Source organism: Chenopodium album, chromosome 4 (genome assembly GCF_948465745.1).
Source record: "Chenopodium album chromosome 4, dcCheAlbu1.1, whole genome shotgun sequence".
NCBI classification, from domain to species: domain Eukaryota; kingdom Viridiplantae; phylum Streptophyta; class Magnoliopsida; order Caryophyllales; family Amaranthaceae; genus Chenopodium; species Chenopodium album.
Window position 1 is genome coordinate 70,874,189 of NC_137837.1, and position 16,339 is coordinate 70,890,527.

Here is a 16,339-nt window from a genome sequence, read left to right on the forward strand (position 1 = left end):
TAATACAATCATAAGCATGATCTAAGTGAGGAATAATCGAAGAATATATAAGTAATTAAGTACATCAAATATATAAAGTATTGTACTAGTTGTACATTGTTTATATTTCACTTTTGACGTAGATTGTTATAAAATTCAAGGTACATAACGACTTATACTAATACTATCACAAATATTCCAAGTCAAGGTCTATCAGACTATCACTAAATAATTATTATGAGTAGGAAATTTCATAATCATATCAACATAATTTCTTCAAAGACCAACAAAGTGATTGTTTTCAATTTAATATGATTTGTGCAATTTTGGAATGAGTCTGAGATTAATTCGATTGTTCGTTATCTAATTGGTGCCTTAGCCTTTCTAAAAGTCTTTGAAAGACGAGTATAAAGGAATGGATTAAAGAGGATGTCCACTATACATTTTTCTAGAAGACTAGTAAACGTGACAAGTAAACGTTCTTTGGAGTTATACTTCAGAAAAAAGTTGACATAGTCATATAGGTGAAATCCATTATGTGAAAGGTGTGTTAGAGAAATTAAAGGACTTTCTCTCAATGCAAAAGTGCCGAACAAAAGCATTAAAATTTTTGAAATTATGGCTTGGCATCACGGCATTGCATACTCATATAGTCATAATGCAATCATGTAGTATTGATTGGTTGTTAGTGCAGTAGTGACTGGGGCTGTATTTGATAGGGAAAACTACGTATTTGATCCCCCACATCATTAATTGGGAGAGGATTGAAGCTTAATCATTGAGCCCCGAATTCGGATTAACCCAAAAAATGAACCGGGTGAAACACCCAAAAAAATATAATTATGTAGTGGCCTGGTACTCTATTTGCCTAGTAACTATACGCATAAAATTTTATTTTAGTGCAAAAATAGGTATATGACTATATGAGTGTAAGATTCAACTAAAGAATAAAAATAGTAAATAGTAAATGGTAAATGAACAAGTAAATTAAGACACCTTAAATTAAAAATTTCCTAATTTTTGCTCTTTAAGTTATTAAGACAAATTATATATCAAGCCTCAGCCTCATAAATAATCTCCAATAAATTGTGACAGATACAAGTACTCCATAACCATTTTTGTACTTTGATTTTTCAATGTCAACGTCGATATTTTCTGCATCATAAATGGGGTGCTTTTAAAGCTTTGTTTCCTACCTATATTAGTCTATTTTATAGCCAAATAGCAAAAATTCTACACGTTTCTTAGTTAGTTTCACACTTCCACCGGCCTATTTACTTGAATTAATTCTGATTTTAATGTGCCATTTTTTCATCTTGTATTCCGGTGTAAAATTAATCTTTTAAATTAAAAAAAAAAAAGACGTACAACGTGATTTAGCTTAACTAGAGGCCTAGAACATATCTGTGCCATTCGATATATTAATATTATATTATTAGATTTTCACAATATAAATATATATATATATATATATATATTATTAGATTTTATTTTTTAAATTACTATGGTTAGAGGTGAGCAACATAACATGTTGGGCCACCACGGGCCGTGCCTCGCTGTGTCTGGCGGTGGCTTGTGTCGTGTCGTGCCACCATTTAGCACACCCCAGCCCATGGTACGGCACGACCCCACATGTCTGGCGTGCCGTGCCATGCCGAGCACTAGGCCGCCTATATTTTTTTAAATTTTTTTGAAGAACTTTTAAAATAGATTTACTATTTAAATAACTTTATTAATTTTATATTTATGATTTTTTTTATTATTATATTAATATTGTTCTATTTATTATTATTTTTTAACTATTATAGGTCTTAATTATTATTTATGTTATTTTATGGTCGTGCTGGCAGGCCAAACTACCATGTCTCCCACGGGTTCTTGTTGTGCTCGTGCCGGATTTTTGAAATCGTGTTCACGACACGGCCCATGGCCTACTCCTAGGTCACCGTGTCGTGCCTAAATAAGTGACATTATGTTTGACTTTTTTTTTTTTGGTTCATATACAACTTTTGGCATGAAATATATTGTGAAATAGGTATTAATATAGAGTTTTATAACATCGACATTTTTTAAATATTTTTTTACTAATATTTAATCATATATACCTAAGGTCAAACTAGTGCATAGACATGTATGTCATGTTTGACTATATCAATTATTTGGGAATAGAGTGAGTAATTCGCAAAAACTAGAAAATTATTGTTCACAAAAAAATTTAATGTACTTTTTTTTTTTTTTGGTTACTCCCTCCATTACATTTTTACATTTACAAGCTTCAATGTATATCTTTGACTACAAATAAATACAATTATATTTGATTAAATAGTACTCTCTCCGTTATAAAACAATGATCTTCTCACTTTAACTATACACGTTTAAAAACACATTACTTTGACCATAAATATATTTAATTACATATTAGTAAAATATATAACAATTAAATATTAATAAACTATTTTAAGACGAATCAAAACAAGACCCAACATGCCTGGCGATGTTTTATACTACCCCCGTTGTTTCAGGTTATTTGCAATGATTAGACATTTTCTCTCTCTGCTTCATGCCAAATTGTTGCACATAACCTGTAACGGAGGTAGTATTTTAATTTTCTGATTTAGAATCTTAAAGAGTTAAAACCATTCATACTTGTGTTGAGTGTTTAGATCTGTCTAGGGTTGATTGTAGTGCCACAAAAATTGTTTTTATCTAATGAAATCATTCCTTTCAAAAAAAAAAAAAATAATGGTGGCAGTATCATTTCTCATACTTTTTTTGATGTTTAGAGAGTTACAAGTCAAGCAGTGGCGGATGATCCGGGGGGCCATACAAAAAAAAAAAAAAAAAAAAAAAGGCTAAGTGCTAGACAAACCCAGCAAAAAGAAACATATGTAACAGTGTACCCTACTTTATTAGGCTTCCAATATTTCAATTTTTTTTATTTTTAAACTTTTCAATAATTCTACTAGACCCACCTTGCTTCCTTTTACATTCTTTTATTTTTATATGAACCTTACGATGTAGCAAAATTAAGGGTTTAATTTTTGTTTTGTATTTCATTCTTTTGAGTAACGCACAAATTTGGGTACTCAATTCTACAATTTTTCAACGTTTAGGTGCTTAATTTTTTTTTCACTGTTTGGGTACTGAGTACCATTTTCCGGCCAAAAAAATTAATTCCCCCTAAGAATTATGTACCCTTGGTTAACAATTCAATACCTTGGGTTAGCTGAAAGTGGGCCCATCCGAATAAAAAAATGAGCGGGTCAGAATTTTTTTTCCCCCTTTCGTATTCTCTTATTCCCTTTATTCTTTCCTCTTCTGGAAAATTGTTGTGCATTTGGTGAAGAACACGAGCAAGCTTGGGGCAAATCTGGGAAAACGACACTTAGCACAACCATTTTTTTGAGGTAACCTTCATTACTCGTTTTTGTTCTTAATTTGATATACATTTCGAATTTTTTGCCCAATTGATGATCTTATTTTATGAGTTAGGGTTTACGGTTTTGTGGGTTTTTTGAACGAAATTGATGATGTCGATTTGTTGTGTTTTTTCGGCTAAATTTGTTGTTGTGTTGTTGTTTGTTGATGAATTATGCTAGTGTTGTTGGTTGATGTTGATTGCATGTATAATTTGCGCAAGGGTTTGATTAATGTATGTGTTTTGCGAAGTAAACAGGGGAAGTTTTGGTAAAAATGTGTACGTGTGATTGATGGTGTTATGTGTGTTTTTGTTGTCAATTTGAAGTGTCTAACTTCAAATTATGGTCAGTGTGTTTGTTTAGGGAAGAATGGCTGAGGCTGATTTTCTGACCTTGAAGCTCTGTTCAGAATTATTTTTTTTCTTGTCCTAGATGACACTGGACTGCAGTAAAGAAGGGGAAGAACTGGATGAAACAAGACTTATTCAAAAAAAAAAATTTCTGGGAAAATCGTTGGTGATGAATTTAGGATAAGAAAACTGTATTGTATCTGTTTTGCTGCTACTTTGTTGCTGCTGTATTCATGGCATTTATTAATTTTATATTTATGATTTTTTTATTATTATATTAATATTGTTCTATTTATTATTATTTTTTAACTATTATAGGTCTTAATTATTATTTATGTTATTTTAAGGTCGTGCTGGCAGGCCAAACTACCATGTCTCCCACGGGTTCTTGCTGTGCTCGTGCCGGATTTTTGAAATCGTGTTCACGACACGGCCCATGGCCTACTCCTAGGTCACCTTGTCGTGCCTAAATAAGTGACATTACGTTTGACTTTTTTTTTTTTTTTGGTTCATATACAACTTTTGGCATGAAATATATTGTTAAATAGGTATAAATATAGAGTTTTATAACATCGACATTTTTTAAATATTTTTTTACTAATATTTAATCATATATACCTAAGGTCAAACTAGTGCATAGACATGTATGTCATGTTTGACTATATCAATTATTTGGGAATAGAGTGAGTAATTCGCAAAAACTAGAAAATTATTGTTCACAAAAAATTTAATGTTCTTTTTTTTTTTTTTTTTTTTTTTTTTTTTGGTTACTCCCTCAATTACATTTTTACATTTACAATCCTTAATGTATACCTTTGACTACAAATAAATACAATTATATTTGATTAAATAGTACTCTCTCCGTTATAAAACAATGATCTTCTCACTTTAACTATACACGTTTAAAAACACATTACTTTGACCATAAATATATTTAATTACATATTAGTAAAATATATAACAATTAAATATTAATAAACTATTTTAAGACGAATCAAAAAAAGACCCAACATGCCTGGCGATGTTTTATACTACCCCCGTTGTTTCAGGTTATGTGCAATGATTAGACATTTTCTCTCTCTGCTTCATGTCAAATTGTTGCACATAACCTGTAACGGAGGTAGTATTTTAATTTTCTGATTTGGAATCTTAAAGAGTTAAAACCATTCATACTTGTGTTGAGTGTTTAGATCTGTCTAGGGTTGATTGTAGTGCCACAAAAATTGTTTTTATCTAATGAAATCATTCCTTTCAAAAAAAAAAAAAAAAAAAATGGTGGCAGTATCATTTCCCATACTTTTTTTGATGTTTAGAGAGTTACAAGTCGAGCAGTGGCAGATGATCCGGGGGGCCATACAAAAAAAAAAAAAAAGGCTAAGTGCTAGACAAACCCAGCAAAAAGAAACATATGTAACAGTGTACCCTACTTTATTAGGCTTCCAATATTTCAATTTTTTTTTTATTTTTAAACTTTTCAATAATTCTACTAGACCCACCTTGCTTCCTTTTACATTCTTTTATTTTTATATGAACCTTACGATGTAGCAAAATTAAGGGTTTAATTTTTGTTTTGTATTTCATTCTTTTGAGTAAAGCACAAATTTGGGTACTCAATTCTACAATTTTTCAACGTTTAGGTGCTCAATTTTTTTTTTCACCGTTTGGGTACTGAGTACCATTTTCCGGCCAAAAAAAATTAATTCCCCCTAAGAATTATGTACCCTTGGTTAACAATTCAATACCTTGGGTTAGCTGAAAGTGGGCCCATCCGAATAAAAAAATGAGCGGGTCAGAATTTTTTTTCCCCCTTTCGTATTCTCTTATTCCCTTTATTCTTTCCTCTTCTGGAAAATTGTTGTGCATTTGGTGAAGAACACGAGCAAGCTTGGGGCAAATCTGGGAAAACGACACTTAGCACAACCATTTTTTTGAGGTAACCTTCATTACTCGTTTTTGTTCTTAATTTGATATACATTTCGAATTTTTTGCCCAATTGATGATCTTATTTTATGAGTTAGGGTTTACGGTTTTGTGGGTTTTTTGAACGAAATTGATGATGTCGATTTGTTGTGTTTTTTCGGCTAAATTTGTTGTTGTGTTGTTGTTTGTTGATGAATTATGCTAGTGTTGTTTGTTGATGAATTATGCTAGTGTTGTTGGTTGATGTCAGTGTGTTTGTTTAGGGAAGAATGGCTGAGGCTGATTTTCTGACCTTGAAGCTCTGTTCAGAATTTTTTTTTCTTGTCCTAGATGACACTGGATTGCAGTAAAGAAGGGGAAGAAATGGATGAAACAAGACTTATTCAAAAAAAAAAAAAATTTCTGGGAAAATCGTTGGTGATGAATTTAGGATAAGAAAACTGGATTGTATCTGTTTTGCTGCTACTTTGTTGCTGCTGTATTCATGGCATTTTTTTTCCTACTTTAGACCTCTTTAAATAGCCTAATAACGGCTAGTTTTTTTACTGCTTCAATAGAAAAATTAGTTATTGTTTTCTTTTTTTTTAAAAAAAATTATTTTTTTAATTAGGTATGGTTACTGCCTTACTGGTGAGTTAATTAGCCTGAAAATAATTTTGAGTACCTAAAAGGTGAGCAAAAAAATTGAGTACCTAAAAGGTGAAAAATTGAAGAACTGAGTACCTGATTATACTCTTAACTCCATTCTTTTCTTTTTTTTTTCACACTTTTTATGGTATTTAAGAAAAGTGGGATAACTGCCGTAAAAAAAAAGGTGGGATTTAATACACTATAAGATGAAGTGTGAGTTTATTAGGAGTATAATTTAGTGAGCCATTAGCTTTATATAAGAAAAATAGTACAGCGTTTTTTGAAAATAACTTTCCAATTTTCAATTGGAAATTATTGTGACATTTTCATTTTAGGGAAGTGTTACAAGAGTAAAAAATGGAGAAACTATTTGGCTTAGTTCACTGTAATAAATTTGATAATTTTCTCATTCGCTTTCGTTACTTTAGTAAAATACGGAGTAGTTGTGTACTTTTATATATATGTCACAGGTTTAGATTTGAAAGGTCCCCAAAAGATTTTTTTTCAAGATCCACCACTGAGTGCGGGTGATGAGAATCGATCCCAATAATCGGGAGGGGAGCTCTAAACACTTGAATTATCCCCAACTCTCAATATCCTTTCTTATATGGATTAATTGAAACGGTTAATTAGACAAAATAGAGTGAAAATAGCAAAATTCTCTATTTTGATTAATGGCAATAACTTGTGTGTTTTCCATGTATGTTTGGGATTAGTTGCTAGGACTAGGGAAGTTAAAGCTACCCTCTCCAAAGAAAGGTTTGGGAGAAATATCACAAATTCCCCAACTGCTGTTAATAGGGACTTTGTTAGCCAAGTCACCAAATTAAAAGGTCATTACATATTTTTGGAATGCAAATGTTTTTGCATATTTTTGGCACACTAGTATTCCAATGTTGTAGCCTAAAAGGTTTTTCCTACGTTCAAGGGTCTTCAAGAAGAGTGTTTTATGTTGTGTTTTAGTTTTGTAAGAGCTAGTAAAGCTCATGTTAGTAGTATTGGTTGTTTAGCCTATGTTGTATGTGCTAGCTTGTTGTACTTTTGATGTTTTGTAAACACTTTTAGTTAACGTATGATGTCGGATGAATTGACCGAAAATAATAGTTCACTCTCTTAATTTAGTTTCGCTAATTTATGATATATATAACCTTTAAAACTATCTTCTCATAGGAAACTAATGAAAGACTATATGTAACATTGTAAAGATAAACTATGTATTTCATTTAAGTTGCATTGCTGAAAAATGAAAGTTTAGCATCACAAAATCACTAATTGGAAGGCTCCAACAGTGAGAAAATAAGATTTTGACCTATATAAGAGGGTTATACAAGGGCATGATCTGATCATATTACCCTTCTTTGTGCCTAAAAAAATTATTTACAGAAAATAATATCTCCGGGTCTTCACACCCATGGCATCGGCTCTGATCTAATATCAAAATTGCTATGGTTAATCCCTCCAACCAATTCACCAACCGAAAAGTTCAAGCAAACAATGCTTGAAAAAGGAATATGTGGGGAGTAGCTCCTCCAATTCTTCTATACATTTTTTCTTTGCCAGCTGAAGGCAATCTAAAAATCAAACCATTTCCAGCAGCTTGACATCTCCAGTGGAGTTTGCAGCTACAAGTGTTGATGATTGACCGCGCCAACAAACAGAAGAGATGAACTGTGCAGCGTCTTCTGTTTCGTTGCCAGAAAGTGGATCTAAACTGCTGAATTTGTACAACAGAGCTGGCATAGGAAAGGCTTTGTGATAAATGAATACCTGTTCATAGGCACCACAACTAACTTCAGCAAACAAATCTGATCTAGAGCCGAAAAACAGTCAGAGGCTGTTGATAAATTGGATTTTAAGTATAACTAGCGTATTAGCCTATATACATGCTTAACAGAATCAGGCAACTATGGACAAATAGGGCTGATTTTTAAAATATACGAGTACAAGCAAATACTAAAATATAAAAACCATCACTTTAATTTCCTATATAAAATATATATAGCAGTAACATCCATCAATGCCCTCATACTTCGAGTTTCATACTAATCATCATTCATACAAAGAATATGGTATTGTTATTGCTAGGCTAAAATTTCATAATGAAGCTAATGTGTGCGATTACTCTATAATGACATCATAAAAAGTATAGCAGTAATACATCATCATCTCTTTTAAGTGATCAAGTAAACAAAAGGCTTCAATTGATAGGTTGGAACATCCACAAAGAGGAAACATATGGGTTAAAGGCAACTTTTAAGAGAAATGGCATGACTATATTCAGATAGGAAGAAAAGGGCTCAAGCTGCAAAATATATAGCAATAGTAGGAACATATTTAAAAAATTATTCAATTTTAACTATTATTGACATCAATCACTTTTTTCATGGTTACTTTCAATTTTCATATTAAAATCTACTACTAGTTTCACGGTAACTCTGTACAGTGGTCAATGGTATAAGATTTGTAGAGTAACAATTTCTATATTTCACTGAATCAGGAGCAACCTTTTTTTTTTTTTTTTTTTTTTTGAGGAAAAATTAGGATCAACTTAATAGTTAATAAATGAAGACAACCTATCCAATTGATCTTACCTCATTTGTTTCGGAACCTGTGGCAATGTAACCATCTGATACAGATAAACCTACGAAGTTCTGAAATAAAAAAAAAGTGTTAGCAACAACAAGCAATCATTTAAGCCATAGGTGGACAGAAATTTCAGTAACAAGTCAAAGTATGCACAATTACAACTACTTAATTGATTTTATTTTTAGTTTATTTTTGATGTAGGGTGAGGTTGATCTACTAAAATGTTCAACTCCATAGTTGAAGGGTAAGGCAGCAAATATTTCAAGCCCTTCCTTTATTGCCTTATCACGGACTACCTGCATACGAAGGCTTTGGAGAAAACGGTAATGTATGAATGTGTTATAGTAACCTTCTACTTCTTTATATTTCATGAAGCTGCATCCCCTTACAGAAATTTTGCAATAATGCTCATTGAAAACATTTGCTTAACCATTTTGTTAGGTAGGAGAGGAGCATAGATTCATACATTGGTGAGCATAAAATGAACACTTTATCACATTTAAAAAAAAATGCAGCTAATTATACTAAGCTACTAGCACCGACAGAGATATCAGATTGAACATCCAGCAACTAAATAAGAGCAACCATAATAGATCAGATCAGGTCAATGCATACCTTCATATTTGTGTGACCAGTAAATGACTGAAGAGGGCCCTCAACAACACGAGATGCACACAGTGATAAATCCCAAAGCTTCAGAGTGTTATCTGTTGATGCAGATACTAGAGTGTTGGAATCCACAAACTTGATGTAGCTTACAGTTTTGTTGTGCCCAATCAATGTGCATAATGGTACTCTAGGACTCCGCAGATCATAGTAGTATATTTTGTGGTCAGCTGAACCAAAAGCAAGAGAACGACCTGAATCCATGGGAAACTGAACGCAGCAGACATTGGCTTTGGTTTTGATGGTACCGATGCTTGCTCCCTGCAGCAACAACCCATGTGAGAGAAACAAATCATCACAACCCCAGAACATTGACCTTGTAGCAACAGTAATTAGATAACAACAGTACGTTTATTGTCAAAGCTGACAGCCACCAAATGCAGTAATAGAATTGCCTGATTGATACTCCAGAGTTTGACTGAACCGTCATCGCTTCCACTTGCCAACAGTGTTGGATCTGCTGATGAAAAATCAACAGACCAGACTCTCCTTTCATGCTCTTTGAGTTCCACAAATACTTGGCTTCTTGCAGCATCCCATACCTACAAATGTCACAAAGAAATGAGGATGAAACTTTTAGAGATCAACATAACACTCAAAGAGAGTCAACCCACCTGCACTACGCCCTCAAAATTACTAGATGCAATCTGGCTTTTGATATAGCTATTCCAACAAATGCTGCTAAGCTTTGAGCGACAGGCCATTTCAGTGACAGGATAATGAATATCACGATTCCCATTGAGGATGGCATCACACTCAAATACTTTGATCTTCTTATTTACACCAGCAGTTGCAAAAAATTCTCCATCACGATCGAAACCGACAGAGCATACCAGATTTGAAGAGTTCAGAAGATCCCCTTGCTTCAAGTCTGCTTTTACATTCAATTTAGTAAACGACAGATACTTACATAAACCTTCAAGGAAGGGGCTAATCCACCCACTTTCTCCATTATTACTCCTTTGCTCTTTAGCTAATGAAACGCTAGAACTTTTTTCAGTTAAAACTACAGACCCTCTACTATTGCTGCTAAGCTGAGAATGGCCACCCACTGGCTTCCCTGACAGCCTGGCTGGCCTGTGCCTTGTTGAAAGGTAGGCTGACTCAAGTTTCTTGAAGTTTTTTATCAATCGCGAGTTCTTTGACAGCAAATTTTCCTGATTAGGACTTTCACTTTCAACAGAACTAAACTTCACGGCATCATGTACCTGAACTTCTTGCCTGTTATGATCTGTTGCATCATGTTCAACAGAATTAATTGGACTTAGATCTGGTGCTGACTGCCGAATCCTCTCCGAGCCTGAGAAAGTGCCTCCTTTTTTCTTAAGAGCTTTTTGTTTATTTACTATTTCCTCAATATCAGAAGATAAAAAGGAAACGGTGTTCTGCAACTTACTGGCAGCATCCTGTTTGGCCTGTCTCATACGGACAAGGAACTCAAGCAACAATTCATGTTCCTCTATCTTTTCCCTGAGTTCTATTGCAGCTTCACGCTCATTTAAATCATCTCTAGGTTCATTAAAAAACTCACTTTGCAGCAGATCGCTGACATTGGCAAAGAGAGAAGATTGATCAAAATAATTTACAAGTCCTGAAGGACCAAAGTTCGTAATTAGAAACTATTGTTCACCAAACTAAAAATGTGATCAAACGGCAAATGGAACTTTTACTTGAGATTGGTAGGAGCATTCAAATTTCAATATTAATACCTCATTTTAATTAGTTTTAATAGTTTCAGTTTAGAGAAACTTTGGTAAATTAAAACAAGCAGGCTAATACTATGCATAAAAGAAAGCCAAAAAAAAAAAGTATTGGTTAATGTCCAATCTACTACAATACTAACAATAAACAATTTCCATCCCTCAGAATGTAAGGAACACATAAATCAACAGACATACAAACCAAGTTAAACTAATGTGAAGAATAATTAGTAGCATTTACCCCATTTTTGGTCGACTAGAAGGGTCTGGATGCAACAACCATAAGCAGAATGAAGCTTCTTTAGGCCATTTCAGCAAAAGTTGTGGGGGAAGAACTCGATGTCGTAAACTAGACATTGTTCCACTTTTTTCTTCAATGGAGCTAAACGTGCAAAATAACTGTTTCATCAGATACTTTCAACATTAGCTACCTTTCCTCGTCTGATTTCTACTATACTTACTCCATCCAGAAATAATTGTCAAATACACTATTTCATGATTCCCGAAAAATGTTGTTGCCTTACCTCAAACATTAATGGTTGATCTTAAAAATCTATCACCTTATCTTGACTAGTAATAGTTTATTTTTGGACTTCCCACTTTCTTGAATTGAGTGATGATTAGAGTGTGGTTACAACCCAATGGGCCTTTTCAAAAAATCATGCCATATGCTCACACTTATGAAAGATTGGAGTAATGTGACAAATATTTCTGGATGGAGTATAATTTACATTTTTGCAGGCAAGAGGTAGATGGGAATTAAAAACAAAAACAAAATTTCCAAGGTAAAGATAATTTAGCATCAAACGCCTAAGCCAACCAAGATTCTTAGGAATGCATAGACAATATCATGTTTACGAACCTCAAATAGAAGAACACCTAAGCGATAGATATCTGAAGCACAGGAACATGGGGCACCAGCAATCTCCTCTGGGCTAGTATACCAACCTGACTCCATCAGCAAAAGTTCTTTCATTGGGAAAGACCGCTTTTCTCCAGCCTTTCTACAGCCTTTTGCGTCCTTAGTTTCACACCAACCTTTCTCTTCTACAGAAGATGGATTTGTTGCCTGGATTGTGTGAGACTTAGAGCCAATGGTTTCTGATATCAGTTGTGATTCCCTATGGCTTGACCCACTTCTCTGCTCATTCAGTTCATCATTACACAAGGATGAACATTGCTGTTTACTCTCTGTATCTTGGCCATCCAACCCATCCTCCAAGGAATCTGATCCTGAATCTGAACAAGAAGCAGACTCAATGAAGGATACATGGTTGAAGGAAGACATTATGAAACAGGAAGGCCGTACATTATTAATCACAATTCCCTGAGAATGTGCCGTGCTAACTATCTCAACAATCTGCCTAAATATATGCAAAGACTCAATCGCATCAATGCTACGTTCTGGATTGTCCAGCCACCGCCTCAAGCTGACATCACCCCATTCAATGCTGTGAACTAAAGGATCCATAGCTACTTCATCCTCTGATACACCAGACGCTCCAAGGCGGTTCCTGAGATAGTCACTAGGAGCCTGCCCGAAAGAATCTCTTACCTTACGCCCACTGCCAAGTACTGAGTTACGTGATGCATCAGTAGATAAGCTACGTCTACTTTCATGGAGTAGCCTCAAATTTCTTTCTGAAGATGCAGAAGTATCCAATCCTCTAGAACTAGCAGATTTCCGCCAACCATTATCAGATGAACCGTCCATATTCATCCAGATATCACCTCACCAAAGCTCATATACATTCAGTGAAAGAAAATTCTCCCAAGGTATATAACTCATATTGCCATCTACCCGGAATAAAAAACCACAAATAGGAAATCTTCAGAGTATATCTTCATATATCTATATACAACTCTCCTTTGAACCTCCATCATCTTTTTATATTAAACGTCATGAAAATTTGTGAAAGCAACCAATTTGAGTTATATATGTAATCCAACTTAAGACTGACACAGTCTCTTAACAAGAAATTTAAGATCTAAAGCAATATATCCAAACCACAAGTATTTACTCGATCTTCTTCACTCCTTCAATTCATTCAAAGAATATAATTGATCCTCACGAATATAATTTATCATCCAAAGAATATGATCGATCCTCACAAATATAATCCCTTCTTCAGAATCTCCTTAACAAAAGAAGAAATTCACATGTCAGCAACTATGTAGAGCTAAACTCAACCAAAACAATATGACGAGCAACCTTCAGTCATATAATTACATGAAAATACAGAAATTCATAATATTGTAGATCATCGCTCATAAACATGCCACGGTTGTTCATGAAAGGCAACAACAAGGCTTGCCAAAGTGAAGAATTAGAAGCAACCCTTTCAGCAAACACTTATCATTAGTTACTGAAATTTAAACATTTAACACTTTTTTGGCAATCAAAACCTCCATGACTTTATCACTAGAAAGGTAAAGTGGTAACCCTAGAGTAGTAGGGGAGACCACACTATAGATCATACAATATGATCCATGCTTTTAAATCTATTTCATAAAGTTTACCCATATACAAATAAGAGCTAACTTCTGTACAAATTTGTCATTAACGCTCGAAAGTTATTCAGCCCGGCACCTCATATCATACACGAGTATGTATCCAAGTGTCAGACATGGCTAATGTATTCAATATTTTTTAGTATCCAAAATAGTGCTAACAAGTGTCAATACCCATGTCCGAGTGCCTACTAAGATCTAGCACGGGTAATTGAGGTAAAATGAAGAGTCCAGTTAACAAAGCTACACCCCATTGGTGCACTATTGAAATGTGAAAGTACAACTAACAATTACAAATCTTAGTACAACAGAAACTGACAATTCACAGAATTACCCACTAAACCAAACTCACACAATTATAGAAACCTTTGATCTTCCTAAAAAAAACAACTCAATTATAGCACAAATCATAAACATGCAAATATCATACACCAATCAGTAAAAAAGCAAAAACCCAGAAAAACCCATCAACAATATATTAAAATACACATAAAACTCTAATCATACAGCCATTTAATTTCCCATTTCATCACTTTCATCTCAATTTCACATATATTGTAAGGGGAGGAGAGAGAAAGAGAGAAACTAACCAACATAAAGTTGAAGAAGAACAGTTGAAATGAAAAGAGGGATCAACCTGAAAACCCAAAACAAAAAACAGAAAAAGTTTTTAGTGAAGATGAACAGAGCTGAAGAAACAGCAAAGCACCACAACCTCATAAATTCCAAGCCTTTTTTCTTCAGAAAATCAGAAATAAAAGGTGCCAAACAAAATCCCTCCAAATAAAACGTGGACCATATAATTTCCACACCACCATATAAAACAAATGTTTATTTAAATTTAATATAATGACCAATACAGTAGAAGATTAATTATTGTATACGGAATTGTTTCTTGTACAGTTTTAGGATATGGGCTAGATTTCTTGATTGGTCAGGTGTTGTTTGGTTTAATTCATGAGGGTTGAATGAAAGCCGATGGTTGCGGATGGAGTTTAAAGGCATAACAAGCAAATACATATAAGTGGTAATTTTGAAAATACTACTTAGAAGCCACCAAAAAAAAAAAGGGACCTTTTTTTTTTTTTTTCACCTCTATAAAATAAATAAATGTTATTGTATAATACGGAGTATATCATAGATTCATCATAATGTCTAGTTTCATAATATAATTTTTTTATAACTTTTACAAATTAACAATTAAATATATTAATTGTCAAAGTGTTGGTCAAACTGATGCTAATAAAAGAAAACAGAGGGAGTATTGCAAAACATTTTCAATAGTACTTTCATGCTCTCACTATTACTGAAATGTTGAGCCCATATACAACCTACACGTGAGCGATTCTGTCCCACACTAACAAGACTAAGGGCCTGATTACATATGCTGAACTGAGTTGAACTGAACTGAACTAAATATAGCTTAAATGAATATTTTATAAGAGAAGGAATTTAGGAGTTGAACCGAATTGATTAGAGTTGAAGTGAACTGAAATTAAACTGAAGGGAACAGACCCTAAAGGAGGAGTGTAGTGGTAATGAAATCTCACGTTGAAATAATTCAACAGGTACCACCACTATAAAATACTAAGGGCTACTCCCCTCGTTGAAATGGTTTTGAGGTGGAACCTCCTTGGTCTTGTAAAGTGGTAGACTTGCACTCTCTCGTGACGGTTACGGCCCGTATCCGTAATTGAATTGACATGAACACTTGTTATAGTAATACTAAAATTAGTTGTGCATAACTGTTATGGGGGCGTGCTTTTTATATGAACTTGTTCAATACGAGTATTTTATATAAGGATCTTGCAAACGAGCATTATGCATGGTATCATCATCAATCAATAATTAATAAAACAATACTAAAACAAATATCAGAGTTGTTTTTCCCTTTTTAACAAAAATCGTTTGTTTTTGAAATATATGTATAATACATCTTTTATAATATTTTATTCCTAATCTTATATGTAATATTTATAAGAAGACCTTGTTCACTTCACTTTAAAAAAACATAATATTCAGTCAAAATAATTTCAATTCAGTAATTCAGCAAAAACAAGTTCAGTTCAGTAAAATAAGTTCATTTCAGTCAAAATTATACAGTTTAGTAAAAATCAGTAACTTTAAAGAAGAAATATACTAGAAAATCAGTAAAAAAAAATTTAATAGTAATTCCAATTCAGCAAAAAAAAATTCAGTTCAGTGAAAATATTTTCAGTTCAGTAATACTAATTTCAGTTCAGCAAAAATAAGGTGAATGAATGGGATTAATTGTATTTCGTGTTCTATTTACTTAAAATAATTACACCAGATTTTTAGAGCTTTGAATTAAGGGAGAATAATATATAATTTAGAAGGTTGAAATATGGTTGGATAGAATAAAATAACGGATCCAAAGATACAATATTAACATTCATATTACCGTTAAATAGTTGTACAATAGTGGGGTTCAATGCGGAAAAAAACATTTCTATTCATGGTGTTAATTTGAAATCTTATCAAATAATAATAATTGAGTTAGTTTTCTGTTAAATATTTTTGAAATAATATTACCAACGTATAACTTTTTATTTCCATA

General features: G+C 33.3%; 1 protein-coding gene across 3 annotated transcripts; it reads right to left on the minus strand.

The window, feature by feature from the left end:
• Positions 1-7,488: 7,488 nt before the first annotated feature.
• On the minus strand, positions 7,489-14,550 carry LOC145629269 (protein SPA1-RELATED 4-like). 3 transcript variants are annotated; one of them, XM_081681816.1, is made up of 8 exons: positions 14,352-14,546; positions 12,113-13,385; positions 11,492-11,649; positions 10,165-11,095; positions 9,946-10,092; positions 9,500-9,811; positions 8,890-8,949; positions 7,489-8,065 (listed from the first exon to the last, which is right to left on the minus strand). In XM_081681816.1, exons 2-8 carry the CDS (start codon positions 12,968-12,970, stop codon positions 7,877-7,879), a joined length of 2,655 nt encoding a protein of 884 aa, XP_081537942.1. In that variant the 5' UTR covers positions 12,971-13,385; positions 14,352-14,546; the 3' UTR covers positions 7,489-7,876. The 3 variants fall into 3 exon arrangements, with proteins under 3 accessions (XP_081537942.1, XP_081537943.1, XP_081537944.1); XM_081681817.1 differs by having other exon boundaries at positions 12,113-13,388; XM_081681818.1 differs by lacking the exons at positions 7,489-8,065; positions 8,890-8,949 and having other exon boundaries at positions 9,570-9,811; positions 9,900-10,092; positions 14,352-14,550.
• Positions 14,551-16,339: the final 1,789 nt, after the last annotated feature.

What these genes read in the sequence shown, in the direction of transcription:
- LOC145629269 (XM_081681816.1), bottom strand. Translation starts at nt 12,970, where the DNA reads ATGAATATGGACGGTTCATCTGATAATGGTTGGCGGAAATCTGCTAGT. An exon ending in TAGGTGTTCTTCTATTTGAG is followed by an intron (nt 11,650 to 12,112) that starts GTTCGTAAACAT and finishes CTGATGAAACAG; the next exon opens with TTATTTTGCACGTTTAGCTC. An exon ending in CAGGTTCCGAAACAAATGAG is followed by an intron (nt 8,066 to 8,889) that starts GTAAGATCAATT and finishes GCCTATGAACAG; the next exon opens with GTATTCATTTATCACAAAGC.